The sequence below is a fragment of the Borostomias antarcticus genome (genome assembly GCF_949987555.1).
Source record: "Borostomias antarcticus genome assembly, chromosome: 29".
In the NCBI taxonomy this organism is placed as follows: domain Eukaryota; kingdom Metazoa; phylum Chordata; class Actinopteri; order Stomiiformes; family Stomiidae; genus Borostomias; species Borostomias antarcticus.
The window spans coordinates 6,756,363-6,777,713 of record NC_140262.1 but is presented as its reverse complement, the minus strand read 5'-3'; the positions used below and the strand labels follow the sequence as shown (position 1 = coordinate 6,777,713).

Below are 21,351 nucleotides of genomic sequence, written 5' to 3'. Positions count from 1 at the left end.
ACTGTAATGTATATCAAACTGTAGTGGTATTTTGACCTTTCTTTATTCCTACGGTAAGCTCGAATGCTAATCGGAGGCTATCTGTAGCTAGCTACAGTAGCTGGTAGTATTGTAAGCTGTCCGTTGGTATCATGGATCTTGGTATATTGACCGTAGTACGGAAGCGTATTGTTCCACATGGAACTACTTTTTACCAGACAGCCCCTGTGGAAAACTGCTGATCCAAACAGCTTTACAGGCAACGCTGCATGTTAGAGGGTGCTGAGAAATACACCTGCCGAACTTTATACATTGGCCAGTTGTCAAGATCATTTTAACAGTGGATACTCTGGTATGAAGTGTCGTGTGTCTTATGTACAGTCCCCCCTCCTCCTAATATGGCACCATAGAGCAGATGAAGGTTTCATGCTCAGAGCTCCTGTTCAACTCAACCATGGCGCCAGAGACCAACATGTTTGTTGTAGCCTCTGCTGGCCAGTCTGTACCTCCGTGAAGTGGCTCTGATTGTGGAATATGTTATGTTAGGTCCAAGCGTGAGTGTAATGGATGGGGTTTGAAGCCATCACCTCTTATCTCTATACTCACTGTGACTCTAGTTTCTATGAATAATTGTGTGTGTGTGTGTGTGTGTGTGTGTGTGGGCTGTAGACCAGATCAATTTACTGCACCCACAGCCAAGATGCACTAGCAGAAACACTCCCACACGCTGCTAGGAGCCCACTCTGAGCCTATCACAGCTGTCATGTCATTTTATTTCATTTCACTACAGCATCTAGGTTATGTTTCTCTAGGGAGGACTGTGGATGTCCTAAACTGCCTGGCAGAGATGACATGCCGTACCTGGAGTCATCTCATCTCCTCTCCTGGTCGGTAGTTATGGTCTGTCACACACCTCCATTACCTTGGTGTTTTGCCAATACAGTACAGTGTGTTCTGGAAATAAGATTTGGTGTGTGTAGGAGATAGTGTCTGAAACCCTCAGCTCTGATGCTGCTGGTGAGAGGGTTCCTGCTGCGAGTTGGCGCTAACAGTGAAAGGACACCTGATAGTTAATAGGGTTACGGACGACTGATGCTGACAGAAAAAAAACATAAATGAAATGCTTTTGAGATGGTTTAAGTCCTAGAATTGATTTCATCACTTTGCAGCATCAGGCCTATGAGTGTTGTTGTGGAAAAACTAAGTTTGTAGGATACCATGAAATAAACCACACTGTCCCTCTGGATGAGAATTAGTAGATTTAATTCATTTGAGCTTGAAGAATGTCCAGAGAAACAAGGCAAACAAGTGGCTCTGTAAGGAACAAGGTATGGTAAGGAACCAGGTACGGTAAGGAACCAGGTACGGTAAGGAACCAAGTACGGTAAGGAACAAGGTACGGTAAGGAACAAGGCTCACAGGTCAGCTTCCCACGCTGTCTTAAATACTAGTCTGTCCTCTGACGCAAATGAACCTGATACAAAGATAATTTGACAATGTTTATGACAGTTTGTTGAAACAATGTAGACCTTTAGTTAGCTCATCGTCCTAGGGTCTCCTGATCATCTGCCCCTTGACCTTGAAAAATACCATTTCGGCCTTTGCTAGTATAATGCATCATCTGTCTGTCTCTGGACACACAAACGCAGCCCACATTCCTTTCTCACCCTTGTATTTGTATTTATTTATTTGTGAAGGGACAATGCACATACATCCATAGTACAATACTATATATTAGCCAGATTTAGCCCAAATGGCTAGTTTCCATCTGCTGTCCCTGGCCAGATATTTAAAAGGCAACCTGTAAGAAAAGCATTAAATACATTTATAATACATTACAGAGGTTAAAAAACAGAATTACTCTAAAAACAATACTGAGACAGCATGCAGGAACTGACAAGACCAAGCATACACAAAGGGCAGGACAAACAAGCACCATTGGACATTCAGTGTACACATGTCTGGTTGTTAAAAAGCCATGATTTTAATTGCTCACTGAAGGAGCGGTAGCTACTGAGTTCTCTGATGTGCCCTGGAACTAAGTTCCATTTCTGAAGGAACGGTAGCTACTCAGTTCTCTGATGTGCCCCGGCACTAAGTTCCACTCCTATGATGCCTTAACAGAGAATGCAGAATGACTAAAGGCGCTTTTTCTGATCGGCACAATACAGTCACCTTGAGAAGAACCTCTGGTTGTCCTGAAAATATTAGACCTCTGCATGATAAAGGTTCAAAGTGGAGGGGGGGCAGTGTTGTGCAATATTTTAAAAACAAGGCACAGATTTGTATGTCTAATTATGTTGTCCCAGCTCAAAAGATTATATTTTTGTAAGATAAGACAGTGATGATATGTATTTGGCTTCCAGTCCAGGACTTTGAGGGTGTGTTTGTATAGAGTTTCTAGTGGCTTAAGTGTTGTTCTGTTAGCTTGTGCAACACTTGTCAGGCAATATGTGAGGTGTGACATTATCATTGAATTCATAAATAACTTGGCAGCATCTGTGGTCATGGAGGATCGGATGAATCTAAAATTGTCTTCTTACTGTGATATTTGAATGACAGGTGGGAGTCAATCATTACGCCCAGATATTTAAACTCAGAGACAGCCTGTAGTTTCTTTCCTGCCAACATTATGTCTGGATCCGGAGCGGTACATGGCTTTTTGGAAAAGAACATGCTGACTGTTTTTGCTATGTTAAGTTGGAGACATGATTGGTTGAGCCAAGCTGTAATATGGACCATAGCATCAGTGAGTTTAGCTGCAGCCAGTTCCTTGGTGCTGCCATGCGCGTAGATCACTGTGTCGTCAGCGTATAGCTGGATCTCAATGCCAGGGCACACAGAAGGAAGGTCGTTGACGTAGAGACTAAATAGAAGTGTTCCCAGTATAGAGCCTTGTGGGACGCCAGTATGACAGGGCAGTGCGGGTGATTGGTGGCTGTGGACTTTCACATCATTGGGTTCTGTCACTTAGGTATGACTCCACCCACTTGAGGGCATTGGTGGAGAAGTTAAACCTTGACAGTTTGGCAAGTAATACCTTATGGTTTACGCAGTCAAAAGCCTTTCTCAGGTCAAGGAAAACAGCCCGGGACAGCAGGCCTAACACATAACTAACACATAAACATAAGTACCATATAAACATGATTATATAGTAATATATAGTAATTATGAATTCTATTACAGTGTGAAGCCCTCAGACTGATGTGAGGATCCTGAATATGTCCCTTCCAAGGACATCCCATTCACAGACCAGCTCTCCAGAACACTTCAATCTGAAAGAGAATCTGTGTTTGGCACGACACGTGACATGCTGGGCTTGTGTAGAGTTGTCATAGAACAGTGTCCCGAAGCAGCGAGCTGGTTAACATTAGCATTAACATCAACATTAACATTGGCATTAACATTTGCATTAGCATTAACATTAACATTAGCATTAACATTAGGATTAGGATTAGGATTAACATTAACATTAACATTAACATTAACATTAACATTAGCATTAACATTAACATTAACATTAAACTTAACATTAGCATTAGCATTAGCATTAGCATTAACGTTAGCTTTAGCATTAACATTAACCTGTACATTAACATCAGCATTAGCATTAACGTTAATATTAATAGTAGCATTAGCATTATCATTGACATTAACATTAACATTAGTAGAATAAACAGCCATTAGGGCAGTTATTGCAAAAATAACTCAGTAACAACAATTAAACAAGAGTATTCACTAGCGGGGTTTCTCGGAATAAAATACATTTTCGGCCGCTCTTCTGACTGGATTTGGAAAACATTTTGTAATGCTGGCTGAAGGAATAGTCTGTCAAGGCTAGTATTCCCGCCCACTGAAATCATTCTGGGCAGCTAGAAGTTGAGACTGTATCGCAAAATGGTTGTTGTTGTTTTTTTGCAAGGAAGGCTGACTTCCAGGCTCTCATTCTCCTCCTCTGAAGCCTCTGTTAAAGGATTGTTGAGAGGAGGCGTTGGTTTGGATGTCTGCTCTTCAGTCACCATTATCTCACCCAGTATGCACCTCTCTGCTGGGCAAAGGCGTGAATGAGACAGGATGAATCATGACTGCGCTGAAAGAATATATCTCTGTTGCTGTCTCTTGTCTATCTCCCTCTCTCTCTTTCTCCCTCTCTATCCCTCTCCTCTTCTCTCTTTGTCCTTACCTCTCTCATTTATGAAGGACATTGTTTGAACCCCTCTGTCTAGTAGGTCTGTCTATCTCAAAGAAATAAGGTATGCTCAGTCACAAGAGTGGGGGATGGAGAAGTATTTGTGTTTTGGGAAAGAATTAACCTTCAATTGAATGTTAAAAGGACCCCATGGGTGATTGCTAAATCACTGCTGTCATTCAGTTACGGTCTCCATTAACGTTAAGCACTGCTTGGCTATAACACTTCTTCATAACTCATCTCAGATTTGTTAACCTCTAATGTAGCTACTGTAGTTGTTATAGCAAGTTCAAGACACTAAATCATGAAAATTCATGTGTCTGAAGATTCATGAGAAGCTGAGTGCTGTTAAGCTGAGTTGTATCCAAGCCTCTCTGTAGCAGATACAGTAGGGTTTCTTATGATCTCCTCTCCCCCCTCCCCGTCCTGTTCCCTCCCCTATATTCTCCCCTCTTCTTTTCTCCCCTCCTCCTCCCTCCCTTCACCACTCCTCTACTGTCAATTCCAGCCCCTCAGAGCAGCCATATTCAGATCTGGAGCAGCAGCTATGTAAACAGCATGCAATTGTCTTTTATTAATCAGGCCGGTGTGTAGACAGAAAGTCCCCGCTGCCGTGGTGAGAGCCTCTATAGACACAGAACAGAAACACCAATGTCTTTCCCCCTTTGATCAGGGAATTGCTGGCAGTGCTTGATTTACCCCGATTGAGGGCCAGCCAGCCTGCATTGCATCTGCAATCTTTCCTCCTCCACTCTGTCCTCCCATTCTCCCTGTTCCCCACTCACTCTGTCCTCCCATTCTCCCTGTTCCCCACTCACTCTGTCCTCCCATTCTCCCTGTTCCCCACTCACTCTGTCCTCCCATTCTCCCTGTTCCCCACTCACTCTTTCCTCCCATTCTCCCTGTTCCCCACTCACTCTGTCCTCCCATTCTCCCTGTTCCCCACTCACTCTGTCCTCCCATTCTCCCTGTTCCCCACTCACTCTGTCCTCCCATTCTCCCTGTTCCCCACTCACTCTGTCCTCCCATTCTCCCTGTTCCCCACTCACTCTGTCCTCCCATTCTCCCTGTTCCCCACTCACTCACGTGGCTTTGGCTGCTACAGCGGGGTAATGTGACAGCATGATTTTCGGCCCTGAGAAAAACCTGTAAGCTCTCCTGGAATTCAATAGCTAGCACCCCCCTTCCTTCAGTGGCCTTCAGCGTCTTAAAGCTGAAGAATTGTGTTTTCCTGTCAATCTCTCCATGTGTTCATGTTTTTTTGTTTGTTTTTTGTTTGTTTTTTAAATTTTTTTTGGGGGGGGGGGGTGTTCTTTGGTGGGAAGTTCTGGAGAGACTCACATAGGGCCAGGAAAAGCACCCAGAGTTTTATGAAAGGGTTTGTAACATAATTAAGCGTTTCTCCGAAAAGAACATAATGTCAAAGTTATGGTGGTTATGATGACCGCCCAAGCAAATGGCATCTGATGGTTCCATTGTGTTCAACAATCATCAGCAGGGGAGGAGAGAGAGAGTGATGGAGTGAGAGGGACAGAGAAAAGAAGAGAGATTGCCTCATGGGGCAGGGGGGTGAAAAGATGTAGCTCTGATGAGAGAGAGAGAGAGAGGGAGAGGGAGAGCAGATGAAAGGGAGAAAGGGAGACAGCGATGGAAACGGAGAGAGAGGAAGAGAGATTGCTGTTGTCTTTTTTGAAGGATGAGGAGGCATTTTCAGGCTCGGTTCAACCCTGTTCATTGCTGACAGAGTGCTATGTGCATCACTAGAACACAGTGCTGTGTTCCACAGATACACTGTGAGGTTGTGGCATCCAGTTAGGTCCAAACACATCTCCCAAATGATGTTTTTTTTCTGTCATTGAAAAGCCTGTAATAAATAACAAATTGTATCATTAACAACATAGGGTCATGTTTGACATCTTATACTCTATTCCCTGCACACATTATTGTAGGGTTGTGGAAGCATCATGCTAACCTATTGTCCCTTATGGCAATGGTGTGCGTGCGTGCGTGTGTGTGTGTGTGTGTGTGTTTGTGTGTGTGTGCTCTCTCAGCTCCAGTAGACATGTAGACATGTGGATGGTCTTATCCCTTCTGCTTGGATGCTCAGTAAGCCTAACCTTACAAACTGATCATCCAGTCTTCCATTCTCATCCCAGTCTTTGCTGGGATTTTGTCGTCTTCCATTTTTAATCGTACTGGAAATGCCATAGGCGGAGCATGTAGCCATGTGTCCCTGGTTTGAGCACAGGCACCTCTTTTCCCAACTCTGGTTCAGCTCTGCTCTTTAGGGCTTACTGGATTACAGGTATTATGAGTGCATTATGGGAAAACGAGAAGATGAGAGTTGATGCAGAGGGTAATGGATCTACACAGGATCCCTTCACCACACTTTTAAGCAGACATTCTGCTCAGGGGGGAGGGTATTTAGACTGGAGTGCTGAGCTGTTGTCTATAATCTAGGCTAGTATTTGCCAGGGAAATACCCCCCCCCTCTCTCTCTCTCATTTTCTGTCGCTCGCTCACACTCTCTCTCTCTCTCACACACACACACAGACACACACACGCACACACACACGATCATTCACACATGATTAGACACGTTCGAAAAGTTCAAGTTGGACTGATCAATTACATAAACAAACAGCTCTTTGTCACAACACTGTTAGCCTAAAACATGCCATTAACACAGGATATCCAAAAGAACACATCAACTGGTGCAATATCATTGGGAAACCCCTCCTGCTACTGTAGTTATGAATGTAATTTTGTAAGTATGTCGATCAGCTCATAGCATTGCCAATTCCAGGCTACAGCCTTCTACAAATTTGATACTGACCATTACACCCATTCTGCACAGCGACAGCAATAACCACAAATAAATATAATGCATTCTTACCTATTTGAAAACTTGCTAGCTACTCCTGGTCCCGGTCCATTTTTGTCATTGAAATGATCTGAGATGCATTTTTGCACCATGTCGTAGGTCACTTTGTCCGTTAGCCGGCTCTTGCCGCTTTTGCAATTTAATTTAACAACTTCCTTAGTGATGTCGTCGTGAACCCGTAGCAAGATTGCTATGCCCGTGATCACTAAAAACTAAGGGTGTTTTCACACCAGGGGTTTTATTCCGCAATTGATCGTGTTTCCCTCGTATTACGATTTTGATGTGTGAACATAGAAATTGTGACCGGTTCCGCAACAAACCAACCGTGACGAGCCCACCTGGAGAGGATGGTCTCACCTGGAGAGGGTGGTCTCACCTGGAGAGGATGGTCACCTGGAGAGAATGGTCTCACCTGGAGAGGATGGTCTCACCTGGAGAGGGTGGTCCCACCTGGAGAGGATGGCCTCCTCTCGATTCAAGCGTTCTCCCTTACGATTCAGTTGTGGTCTGAAAGCATCTGGCCCTCAAAACGAAAGCTAGCTGGAAACCAACTCCTACGCTATCGCAAACATTGCCGTACATGAGGACTCGCTACTGTTGCAACGAAACACTGGCCGAGCAGAATGTCGTCGTCAAAAGTATAAGAGCTAACATTACGTACGTCTCCTGTCTAGATTTCTGCACACTGCATAATACGCACTTATACATATGTAGGTTTTATTCGCCATTCGAAAATAGATCCGCGTCCGTCACATATTATGTTCCAACAACTATTTTGCATGTACAGTATGTACACCCGAAAGTACCATAACCTACCCATGACAAATGTATAGCCTTCTATTCTTCTATTGAAAATAAACATCTCGCGAGCCCCTCTATTCTGACCAATCAGAAGGCTGTCTGCAAGCGAAGCGTGTTGGAGGCGTGTTCAGAACTGATCCGTCCTGATTGGGTATTCTGCCGTGTGAACACAAACTGGAACTAAGGACAGTTGCAACATTCTATCAATTTTGTTCCGATTCCCCTTGAATTGGAACGAAAAATAGGTTTGAAAACACCCTAACAAACACATTTTTTCAACATCTGTTTTCTTCCACAAAGCAAAATAATTTCATGTTAATATACTTAAACTTACGGCTATACTTATAGCCGGCATGTGGACCTGCCCCATTAAACATATTGCTTTCTTCTGCCCTTTGGAATCAATTGAACTTATGCCTTCAATGATGCTCTCAATGCTGCAAGTCAGTGAAAAAACATTTTGAGTAAATTCACTCTGTGAATATGAGACACACTTGAACTACAATTGCATTAAAAATCTATATCATTTAGCGATTTCCCTCTACCGCAATATCTAGCGGACTCCCTGACTAATGTACAGTGTATTGGAGGCCGATATGTAATAAAACAGAAATGTGTGATTCCATTAACATCTACTGTTGATGACCGGGCCAGGAATGGATGACTGTTAAACGCTCCACAGATCAATGACATCACTCTTGCTGTGTGCCGCCCGGCACTGACAGCTCATTAAAACTAAGGCAAACAGGGGATCCAGCCCCATGGAAAACCATAACTCCACATTATCTTCCCTAAACACACGTTAACCCTTGAAAGGTTCATGGGGAAGGGAGCCATAGCGCTGAGCTCATCCTCATAAAAGACATAAAGATAGGGCTAGATGCTTCAGGAATGGGGACATTCAGAGCCGGGTTCACATACAACGGGCGGAAATGTTTTTTAAGCAGCTTTAGAATGGAGTTTTATTGTTCCGCGGCTGCCTACTGTACTTGGAAAGTCACAATTTCCAAAAACTGGTGTTTTCAAGATTAAACCAATCAAATCTCATGGAAAGACTTATGACATGGATCTTGTAAAACTATATAGTTTCGCATCTCATCTCAGATTATGAATACAGCAAATATTTTTAAGGTGCTTACACCATCTACTGTATGTTATTTCAAATTAATATTGACATTGCTTGTTCAATCATGTGATCCTCCATATTCACTCTTAGATGAGATAATATTCTGTGTAATAACGTGTCTCATGGAGTCTTTGATCCTGAACATACTGTACCAGAGCTGAACAGCCTGAACCTGTATTTGCTCAGCATGTTAATGGAACACAGTGCTTGGTTGAGCCTGCTGGGACTGGAGGGTGGGGAAGCTCAGTGGTACCTGGAGTTTGAATTTGAAAGATAACAGCAATGGTAGGGTTAGGGTTAGGGTTAGGGTTAGGGTTAGAGGGTTAGGGTCAGGGTCAGGGTCAGGGTCAGGGTCAGGGTTAGGGTGAGGGTGAGGGTGAGGGTGAGGGTGAGGGTGAGGGTGAGGGTTAGGGTTAGGGTTAGAGGGTTAGGGTCAGGGTCAGGGTCAGGGTTAGGGTTAGGGTCAGGGTGAGGGTGAGGGTGAGGGTGAGGGTTAGGGTTAGGGTCAGGGTCAGGGTTAGGGTTAGGGTTAGGGTTAGGGTAGGGTTAGGGTCAGGGTCAGGGTCAGGGTTAGGGTTAGGGTTAGGGTTAGGGTTAGGGTTAGGGTAGGGTTAGGGTCAGGGTCAGGGTTAGGGTTAGGGTAGGGTTAGGGTTAGTAGGGTTAGGGTTAGGGTTAGGGTTAGGGTAGGGTTAGGGTAGGGTAGGGTTAGGGTTATGGTTAGGGTTAGGGTTAGCTGCTTTCCCTGCTCACCTCACCTCGCAAACTGAATTACTGAGATGTGCTCCATATCTAACTTGTATTTTCCTTATTATCGGACTATTCTTGTTGCTCATTACCCTTAGTGGAGTTCTATATGTCTGTTTTACTTCCTCTGCTCAGTTTTTGTCTTCATGTTTTCACCTGATGGAACCCACGCTTTGGGCAACCTGACCAGTTATAAATATTATGTGTGTAACAAATAAAGATAACTATGACTATGACCTGTTTGCCTTCAAAATATTCCATTTAGCAGCGCTTCAATGTTACAGAGAGAAGATAAAGCCCAGCGGATTTCAGTCCAACTTTCAAGGACTTGGATCAAGAAGAAACAGAAATATGCTTTATTGGACAGTTCTATCTTTCAGTGTTTACAAATTCTGTCTAATTTCAATGTCTTCCAGGTGCTGGCCCAGAGGAAGGATATGCTTTTTAATCACAAAGACTCAACATTAGTAAGTCTGTCTATCATTCTTCACCACTCAAAATCCTGCTGTTGTGAGTCTTTTTTCTCTCCATCTCTTGTTGACAGAGCAGTACTGTAGGTGGTGATGGAGGTTGAAAGAGGGAGAGGGATGGAGTGGGGGAGGTGGTAGAGATTAGGAGAGGCTGGGAGATGATGGAGGAAGGTGGATAGTGTACACTTTTGTGTGCATGGGGTGTTTCTGGAGTGTGATGATCTCTGATGACCCACATCTCTCCCTCTCTGCCGGCGCTAAGTGTCCACAGGGCATTCCTGAGACAGTAATTGAATTCTCAAGTGGCTCACTCTGAACCGAACTCAACGACCTACAAGAGAGGCAATTTGGGCTGCAGTAAGTAGACCTGAAAACAGTTATTCTCTGGTGAAATACAATTTCACCATTCAAGTACATAAATATTTGGAATAAATGTTTTGAATGCACACTTCAGACAGTTGGAACTCAAGGCTGCAGACATCTGCTGAATGTTCATAAAAAAACAGCGAGGGGTGATGAGATGTTGAGGGAGCGTGAAGGTTTCTAGATGGTTTCCATGGAAATTGTTGCTCTGATACATTTCATTCCCATCCGTCCACATCAGCCACCTAAACAGACGCAACATTACTGTAGATTTATATGAACCGAGGGGCACAGTAAGAATCTGCTTAGTATTCCTGCCTTGTACTGGACTGTGTGTGTACATTCAAACTGAGCATAATGGCACACTCAGCTGGAACAGATAATGAAAAATTATTGGGGCACAAGTTCTTGACAGTGACACATTACAATTAACCTTTTGATGCGTAGGGCCTACGATCATCTACATATTAACTGTCATCATATTAACTGTTTTATTTTTTAAATCACACAACCAGAATTTGATCATAATAGCATGCAACTGTGCACATTTAGTAAACAGCTTACCTGTAATAACACAAGGCATTTATTACACAGCTTACCTGTAATAACACAAGGCATTTATTACACAGCTTACCTGTAATAACACTAGGCATTTATTACACAGCTTACCTGTAATAACACTAGGCATTTATTACACAGCTTACCTGTAATAACACTAGGCATTTATTATTACACAGCTTACCTGTAATAACACTGGGCCTTTTACTTCAGTGTTGATCATCAGTCCTTCTAATCGATTGGTTTGTATTGGATCGGATTGGATAGTCTTTATTATCCCCAAGGGGCAATTTGATTTGCATCAGTAATAGTACTGCACAATCAGTAACCATGACAATATACAATAAAGACATAGATACATTAAAACATACAATAGATCATCATGAAAACTGCAATCAGGTATAAATAAGAGCACAGATACATAATGTTAGTGTCTATACAGCAGACGCAGGTCGGACCGGGGCGGAGTGTTCAGGTCGGACCGGGGCGGAGTGTTCAGGTCGGACCGGGGCGGAGTGTTCAGGTCGGACCGGGGCGGAGTGTTCAGGTCGGACCGGGGCGGAGTGTTCAGGTCGGACCGGGGCGGAGTGTTCAGGTCGGACCGGGGCGGAGTGTTCAGGTCGGACCGGGGCTGTGTTCAGGTCGGACCGGGGCTGTGTTCAGGTCGGACCGGGGCGGAGGGTTGATCCATCCTGCCATCCCTCATGCTTCCTGTACACGAATTAGCATTAGAGCGGATTTACGGGCAGGGCCATTTAGACTGAGTGGGCCCGTAAAGAGGTCTAAGGAAGCAGGCTGTAAATATGTCCGCTCCCCTCAGCGCTGGGCGGGTCTGTCAGCTGTCTGCTGCCCCCAGCCCGCATGGAAGTGGGACCTTGTCTGTCCTTCCACTTAGCTGCTAATTATCTCCATTAGAGCAGGTTCCCTGGGCCGCGCCTGGTGGCCTCACCTGTGTGTGTGGGAGGGGTGGAGGTCTGCCATGATCACCCCTCCTCTCCTCTGCCAAGGCATCCCTCTGGAAACCACAGGTGGATAATGACTTTCAGCCTATTGCCATCACACACTCATCACACACTCATCACACACTCATCACACACTCATCACACACTCATCACACACTCATATCAGCCAGCCGCGGGACTCTAGGGCTGCGCCGGTCTTCTGAGGCTCGGCAGTACGTGGTCATGAAGATATGAGTGATATTCCAATTACCTCTCTCTCTGTCTCTCTCTGACTCCGTGTGTGTGTGTGTGTGTGTGTGTGTGTGTGTGTGTGTGTGTGTGTGTGTGTGCGTGTGTGTGTGCGCGTGCGCGTGCGCGTGTGCGTGCGTGCCTGGCTTTGTTCCTGAATCATATGGCATAAAACGTGTGCTGATATAATGACTTCTCATGAGGAATATGACTTGGATGAGGATGAACATGTACTATCATCATGAGGATGAACATGTACTATCATCTCTGCTGTCACACACAGACTGCGAGGGCCACCAGGGAGGATCACGTGTGGTTCTGACAGAACATAACAGGGCCATTCTACGGGCCCAAATGGGTTCTTTATCCGTGTAGTGAGACATTTTGTGATATTGTTGTACAGGTAGTCACCTTGTAGTTAACTAGTAAAGATAATGGCCGGGTTTCCTGAACGAGTTAAGAAGCACTTAACTCCAAAGTACTTCTTAACTCCCATACAAAGGGTTGCTTAAGAAGGGTTCCTTAAGAAGGTTCTTTATCGGGAAACCCGGACAATGTCAATATAACAGTGATCATACAGGACCTATGTTTTAGGGCCAGATTCATCACTGGGCTACACACACACACACACACACACACACAGAGCGATGCTGACCTCTAGTGTAAACCTATCACATAGTGTGTGAGCTGGCTGTGGTCTAACAGGTTGTTGTCGGTGGAGACCGGGGTAATGGGCTCTCAGGTCTGGGCTCCTCACACTAACTTGTGCCGTGACATTTCAAAGCAGTTTGTCTGTATCCTCAGCTACCCCCAGCCTCCCTCCCTTCCTCCCCCTGCCTTACCCCCCGTGATCCCCCCTGCGACCCCCCTGCCCCGCCCCCTGCCTCTTCTCTGCCCCGCTCCCTGCCTCTTCCCTGCCCCGCTCCCTGCCTCTTCCCTGCCCCGCCCCCTGCCTCTTCCCTGCCCCGGCCCCTGCCTCTTCTCTGCCCCGCCCCCTGCCTCTTCCCTGCCCCGGCCCCTGCCTCTTCCCTGCCCCGCTCCCTGCCTCTTCCCTGCCCCGCCCCCTGCCTCTTCTCTGCCCCGCCCCCTGCCTCTTCCCTGCCCCGGCCCCTGCCTCTTCTCTGCCCCGGCCCCTGCCTCTTCCCTGCCCCGCCCCCTGCCTCTTCTCTGCCCCGCTCCCTGCCTCTTCTCTGCCCCGCTCCCTGCCTCTTCCCTGCCCCGGCCCCTGCCTCTTCCCTGCCCCGCTCCCTGCCTCTTCCCTGCCCCGCCCCCTGCCTCTTCTCTGCCCCGCTCCCTGCCTCTTCTCTGCCCCGCTCCCTGCCTCTTCCCTGCCCCGGCCCCTGCCTCTTCCCTGCCCCGCTCCCTGCCTCTTCCCTGCCCCGCCCCCTGCCTCTTCTCTGCCCCGGCCCCTGCCTCTTCCCTGCCCCGCCCCCTGCCTTTTCCCTGCCCCGCCCCCTGCCTCTTCCCTGCCCCGCCCCCTGCCCCTTCCCTGCCCCGCCCCCTGCCTCTTCTCTGCCCCGCTCCCTGCCTCTTCCCTGCCCCGCCCCCTGCCCCTTCCCTGCCCCGCCCCCTGCCTCTTCTCTGCCCCGCCCCCTGCCTCTTCCCTGCCTCCTGACTGACACTAGTGGAAGAGTCATTAGCACCACCATGAAGTCCCAACCAAACTTGCTCTCTCTCTCTGCTCTCTCTCTCTTTGCTATCTTTCTCAGCGTTCTCCCCTTGCTCTCTCTCTCTCTGCTCTTTCGCTTGGCACTCCCTATCTATGCTCTCTCTCACAGCTGTTTTCTCTTTTTTACACAGTTCTTCCTCTCTCTGTCCTCATGCTCTCTCTCTCTCTCTCTCTCTCTCTCTCTCTCTCTCTCTCTCTCTGCTATTTCCCTGTCTGTTTTCTCTGTTCTCTCTCAGTCTCTGCTCTCATGCGCTCTCTCTCTCTGTCTCTCTCTCTCTCCTTGCTCATCTGTCTCTCTGCTCTGCTGGTTTGCGTCAGCAGCACAGCCTCACCCCCGGACACACGCTGCTCTAGTGAAGGGAGACCAGATATCCATGTTCTGTCCTACGTTCTGACACATCAAGGTGAATCCAGCAGAGTTGGGTGAGGTGAGGGTCACTCCACGTCTGAATGAGCAGACAGGTGGTCGAGGATCAGAGGTGAAAGGCTCAGATCCTGATTGGATTTAACTCTACCTACAGAGTACAGACAGTACAGCTTGTGTGTGTGTGTGCGTGTGCGTGTGCGTGTGTGTGTGTGTGGAGGCGGGGAGGGGGGGGGTTAAGTATTTTATTAGTGGCTCTACTCTGTTAAATAGAAATAATTTTCCATGTTGAATCTTCCTGAGCCAGACAGCACCTTCTCTGCGCTCCACACACCTGCCAAGATGATGCTCGCCGTCCACGTTGAGGATAATGAATACAATTTCAATAAGGCCTACAAATCCATTTGTTTGGCACATAATCAACTTTTAAATTAGACTATGACAAAACAACAGTGTTTCTCTGTAGTACTGGGCTGTGGTCTCCGCCCGGTGCCCACAGCAGAGCTTGTACTGGTTCACCATCAAGCTGGTACAAGACACATGTTAAACAACAAACCATACATTTCATTACATGTTCTTTTTCCTCTCCGGGCTGTAAGATATATGGCCTGTTTGGTCCTAATCAACCCTCCGCCCCGGTCCGACCTGAACACAGCCCCGGTCCAACCTGAACACAGCCCCGGTCCGACCTGAACACTCCGCCCCGGTCCGACCTGAACACTCCGCCCCGGTCCGACCTGAACACAGCCCCGGTCCGACCTGAACACTCCGCCCCGGTCCGACCTGAACGCAGCACCGGTCCGACCTGAACGCAGCACCGGTCCGACCTGAACGCAGCACCGGTCCGACCTGAACGCAGCACCGGTCCGACCTGCTTCCTCGTCTGTGACAGAGGCCTTTACCTCTCTCTTCATCTTCAGGTCCGGGACTCACATCAGGACTGCGCCTATTCCTCTATTACCAAGAGGCTGCTCTGCCTAGCAGACTATCCTCTATTACCAAGAGGCTGCTCTGCCTAGCAGACTATTCCTCTATTACCAAGAGGCTGCTCTGCCTAGCAGACTATTCCTCTATTACCAAGAGGCTGCTCTGCCTAGCAGACTATCCTTCTATTACCAATAAGCTGCTCTGCCTAGAGACTATTCTATTACCAAGAGGCTGCTCTGCCTAGAGACTATTCTATTACCAAGAAGCTGCTCTGCCTAGCAGACTATCCTTCTATTACCAAGAAGCTGCTCTGCCTAGAGACTATTCTATTACCAAGAGGCTGCTCTGCCTAGCAGACTATCCTCTATTACCAAGAGGCTGCTCTGCCTAGCAGACTCACAGATTGCTTTATAATAGAGTAAGCCACGCATGTACAATCACAATCGATGTGTGTGTGTGTGTGTGTGTGTGTGTGTGTGTGTGTGTGTTGTGTGTGTGTGTGAGAGAGAGAGAGAGAGAGAGAAAGAGAGTGCATACAGGTGTGTATGTCGTGAGTGTGCGTGGTCGCGTGTGTATGTGAGTCCGAGCGTGGTGTGTGTGTGTGTGTGTGTGTGTGTGTGTTATACAGGCATGTACAGTAGCAGTCCCTGAGCTAGCTTACAAGTATTTCCTTATTGAGGCTGTGGCTCCGTAGACTCATGTCTCAAAGCCACTGTTCCCCAGCGCAGCCCGCTGTGACAACACCAGAGCCTGGGGCACAATTAAATGATCAGGACCAAAAAGAACACATTTCATGACTGCTATTGGCTGGCAGTCCGTCAGGTCTTTATTGGCTGTCAGCGCGTAGCTAGACGGATGATTGGGTCACAGCCTCCTCTCCTGGGAGGGAGGAATATAGAGCTATACAAGAAGGACCCGCCAGCGCGGCACACTGATAAAGCAAAACATAATGCGTTTTGTCCTGGTAAATAAAACAGGACACTTGTGTTCCTCCGCTCTGCCGCTTATTGATGTGGATGAGGGCCCTAAACCGTTTAGCTTAGCTTGGCTGGTTTCACTATGTTTTTTATTAAGGGAATTGGTTAGTGCAGAATATCATCCAGACCGACTAGAAATGACCCCCAGAACTGTACTGTCGGCTGCAGAGATAAAAGTCAGTGAATTAAGTCATCGGTAGCACATGGCCTGCTGCAGAGCAATGAGCAAACCCCGCACAAAACGTTAATACCATACTAATAGGGGCAAACACCTTAAAAAGGCAGAGATAAAAATCTAAACTGATATGTTGTATACACATTGTATTATAAACATATTTATTTCTGACTGTTTTTGAGTGGCTTTCTTCTCTGCTCTAAAAAACTTAGCTCGTTAGAAACATGGAGGGGCATTTTGAAGTTGGAAGGTTGGAAGGTTGTAAAAGTGTGTGAATATTTATGGCCACAGATGTGTCGAGTAAATCATGTATCAGGAATAATTAAACCATTAGAGACTGTCCTCGTAAAGCAGCAGCATCTGCTTTCAGAAATGAGCTGGACACTAACGGGTCTCCATCTAAATCGATCCTATTGTCCTCCACTCTGCTCTGCTGTGTTAAACGCTCTCTATTCTGGCTGGGGCTGCTGATTCTGACCGAGGCTGGCCTCACCACAGATACCTCCGCATGGAGCTGGCCTCACCACAGATACCTCCGCGCGGAGCTGGGCTTGGTGAACACCTCGGCTCAACCTGGCTTTAAAGTAATCCCCCTGGCCTTGGCCAACAGATGGACAGATAAAGGTAAAGCCACCGGGCTATAATTGCGCTTCACCCTCCATCCCCTTAATGGTGGAAGCTACTGTACGTAGGCCTACAGCCAGGAACCTCAATGCTGATGCAACGTTCACTCACGTCTCTACCTATTGCCGTAGAAAAAGTGCGGAAAACGCTCTGTAGGCTAGCCTATGGGGTTAGGGTTAGGGTTACCCATTATAATGCGCTGCCGTTCATGCACATTAGGCACCTTTATCGTTCCAAATCGCTTGATATTTCTCTTGATATCAGAGATGAATACAGATGTTTCGAATCAAGACATTTCACACATGCTGTGTCGTCAGACTTTGATATTGAATTCTAAGCTCTTTGGTAGTGCGCTGTCGCAGCGGGGTGCATCGTATTTGCGCCTATAATCTCTGTGTGCGCGCGCGTAGGCAGGATGGTATGCGTAATTAGATTAGGCCATTCTAGAGCTGAGGGTGTGAAATGTGTAATTAGATTAGGCCATTCTAGAGCTGAGGGTGTGAACGCGCAGCTTCAAGGGACGTTTGCTCTCTGAGCGTGGACAGCCTGGGGGACAGTCAGGACATTCGAGGGAAACGAACTGAAGGTTTATTCTGACGGGTTCTATGTTCTGTCAGCAGATTAGACGGAGCCTCATTTCGAGCAAGTTTCTCAAACGGGATACTGAGTCCGCGGAGAGAGAGAGTAAGTGGGATTCCCATGTTTGAGACCGCTCTGAGCCGGTCGGGATGCGCGCCTTCACCAACACAGTCTGGTTGGGATTTGAATGGCTTTAGAGAAGAACATTTGGTAAGACTCTTCCTCTCTTTTTAGCGTTTCATAGCCTACGCGTCGCCTCATAGTGCTGCCACTGTTCAAGGTCCTGAAAAGGAGTCTCACCGTTCATTGCCGACACCTGCCCGAGGTGTTGCCGTATATCTCAGACAGGCAGTTTGTCACGGTTTGTCTGTTTATAAATCGTGGACAAACATATGTTTAGGCTACCTGATGGCGAACGTTTTGCCCACTGTAAGCATATATTTTGGCATTCGTTGTCGTGAACTGTCATATGATAGTACATGAAAACATAGGATAGGTTATGTTGTGTTTCCTCGTCACTACATCTCAACACAGAAGGGGGTGAGAGGCATGTTCTCGTCTGTAGGCTTGCGCCAGGTGGTGGTGAGGGAGGCTTGTGGTGCTTTGTTGGGCTAGTGGGGAGCCCAGTTCTGCTTTCTATCGTCCCATTGCACGTATGCACATATAGGATTATGCAAAGAATCCTATTAAGGTTGACATCCCAACTGTTGCCGCAGGAGAAGTGAGGGCGGAAGCAGCGGAGGGCCGCTCATGGAGATTGTCTCCAAATAGAAAGCTCCAATCTCCGTTCTAATGTTTGGAGTTGTCTGGGCGAAATGGAGTTTGTGTGTGTGTGTGTGTGTGTGTGTGTGTGCGTGTGTGCGTGCGTGCGTGCGTGTGTGTGATTCCTCCTTGATTCCTTTCTCAATACCCCCTCTGTGATTGTGCAGGGTTAGGGTTAGGGAGTAAAGGTCGTGTAGTATGCTAATTAAGCTCTCTGTGTGTCTTCATCTAACCCCCATCCAATGGCTTTAAGCGAAGCTGCCTATAGAGATATCGGTACATTGGCGCCGTGAACCAGTGGTGGTTCAAGATTCATGATTCCTTTATTCGTCACATGTCATGTAGCCTCTACGGTGTAGCCTACTGTCGGCTCCAAGATCACACTACAGATCAACTCTAAAACTCAGTACCAAATTACACATTTAGCAATATTACAAAGTAACACAAACACAATAAGTACCCTTTCTATAAGTATAAAATTAAGCTGGGATGGGATAGATACAGGTCTGGATGGATTATGTACTGCTATATAATATGTGTATGAATATAGAAATAACCTGGGGGTGAGTTATGTACAGTAACTATGTACCGTACCACTCTCTGTAGGGCCTTGTGATCCTGAGAGCTGCTGCTCCCGTACCAGGTGGTGATGTTCCCAGTCAGGATGCTCTCCATCGTGGATGAGTAGAAGCTTCGTCAGATCTGGTGGGACGCTCTGAATTTCCTCATTTGTCTGAGGTGGTTCAGTCTCTGACGAGCTTTCCTCACCACAGTGTCTGTGTGTGTTGGCCATGTCAGGTCCTGGGTGATCTGGACGCCAAGGTACTTGAAGCTGTCCACTCTTTCTACATTGATGATTAGAGGGGTGTAGTTCCTCTCCTGCTTCCTCACAAAGTCCACCACCATCTCCTTTGTCTTGTTGACGTTCAGATGGAGGTTGTTTTCCTGACACCACTGGGTCAGGAGCCTCTCCTCCTCCAGGTAGGCCCTCTCATCATTGTTGGTGATCAGGCCTATCTTTCACTGCTGTGTCGTCAGCTAATTTGATGATGGCATTGGAGTTGAAGTTTGCTGTACAGTCATGCGTGTCCAGGGAGTACAGTAGTGGAGACAGAACTCAGCCCTGGGGGGCTCCCGTGTTGAGCGTGAGGGGGGATGAGGTGTGGTTGCCTACCTTCACCACCTGGGGTCTGTCTGTGTGGAGGATGTGAGCTATTGCATCCTCTGTGGATCTGTTGGGTCTGTATGTGAACTGTAGGGGGTCTAGTGTGCTGGACAGTGAGGAGCAGATGTGTTCCTTGACCAGCTTCTCAAATACTTCATCACCACGGAGGTGAGAGCTACCGTGCCGTAGTCATTGAGGCAGGTTGGTCTTGGCTTCTTCGGTACGGGGATGATGGAGGACTTCTTGAAGCATGTGTGGCCAGGGACAGGTTGAATATCACTGTGAACACAGGAGCCAGTTGGTCGGCGCATGCCTTGAGGACAGGGCTGAAAATGAACCTTTTGGCTCACCTGCCAAGGGGACTGGTAGATGAAAAAATCCACCGGCCAAGTATATTTTTTACTGGCCAAAATAATAAATTGCCTTTTTTGTCATATTATACATCTGTTTCAGTACTTTTCATTCAGATAATAGTATTATGTTGAATACATGCTTAAGGAAGAGGCCAAAGTAAAATTTCAAATAAAGTAGTTTAATTCGATACCTAGAAACATTGCAATTCATAGAAATTCAATTATTAATTTCCATTCACTTCCACGGTGTAGAATTATCCATAACTACCTAACCCTACACAAATATGAGATATAAATTATCCAAGCCTTAACCTCATGGTCTTTATGTGTTTATGAACAAAATACATATACTGTAACATATTCACAGCCTGTCATCATGTAAAGTTAAACCTGAGCTGGATGACCAGTGAAGTCAGTCAAGGAGGAACCAGTACCGTCTTCAGAGCTGATAAGCTACATGACAAGCGATCAAAGACGTCCCTTCTAAGAAACAGTGGCTTGCTATGCTATGGAAGCCCAGAGACAGGATGGTACACATCTACTGTAGGTGTCGACTGTAGTAGGGCGCGTCCTCTGAGGTAAATGGGAATGATTTTCTGTGCGCGAGTAGTCTCGCGTCACCAGTCTCTCCTAGTGCGCGAGGCTCCGCAACAGTCATGTGACTGAAAACTTTATTTGGTGCAGCGGGGGAGCTATTTAAGTGCAACACACAAACAGAACGCGCGCGGCCTATTGCATGAATGTGGCGACATCGCACACATAATTTATTACATGACTCTATTGGTACAAACATTTACCCGCCAGCGTGGCGGATAGCCTCCGAAATTTAGTCGCCAAATGGAAATTTTACCCGCCATTGGTGGGTGGCGGGTGTTAATTTTCAGCCCTGCTTGAGGACCTGCCTGTCCTCCCTGCCCTACCTGTGACCTGTGACCTGTGACCTGCCCTGTGATACTGTCTGGTCCCGCAGCGTTCCTGGTGTTCACCTGTTTAAACACCCTTCTGATGTCGTGTTCAGAGAGTTGAGTGCTCTCTCCTCCCATCCGCTCTCCTAGGGTTAGGGTTAGGGTTAGGGTTAGGGGTTAGGGTTAGGGTTAGGGTTAGGGTTAGGGTTAAGAGCAGTGTCTATACTTCCTGAGGAGGATGGAGGTCCCTTATAGTCAGTCATGGTGTTTAATCCCTGCCACACACTTCTGAGGTCACCTTGTTTGAATTTTAATTCCATCTCTCCCTGCCTTATGTTGTATGCTGCTGCCTTATATTCGGCCATGTTGCCAGTCTCTAGTCCCTGATTCGTCCATGTAGCCAGTCTCTAGTCCCTGATTGGTCCATGTTGCCAGTCTCTAGTCCCTGATTGGTCCATGTTGCCAGTCTCTAGTCCCTGATTGGTCCATGTAGCCAGTCTCTAGTCCCTGATTGGTCCATGTTGCCAGTCTCTAGTCCCTGATTGG

General features: G+C 47.0%; 1 protein-coding gene across 1 annotated transcript in view; it reads left to right on the top strand.

Annotated features, from left to right (window-relative positions):
- Positions 1-21,351, top strand: part of LOC311326938 (protocadherin-15-like) — a gene marked incomplete at both ends in the record, with an annotated part of 148,762 nt that overhangs the window by 13,922 nt on the left and 113,489 nt on the right. Inside the window, one exon of the mRNA XM_084459917.1 lies at positions 11,561-11,778. Within this exon, the coding sequence (XP_084316043.1) occupies positions 11,561-11,778 (218 nt within the window). The remainder of the gene's footprint in view (positions 1-11,560; positions 11,779-21,351) is intronic.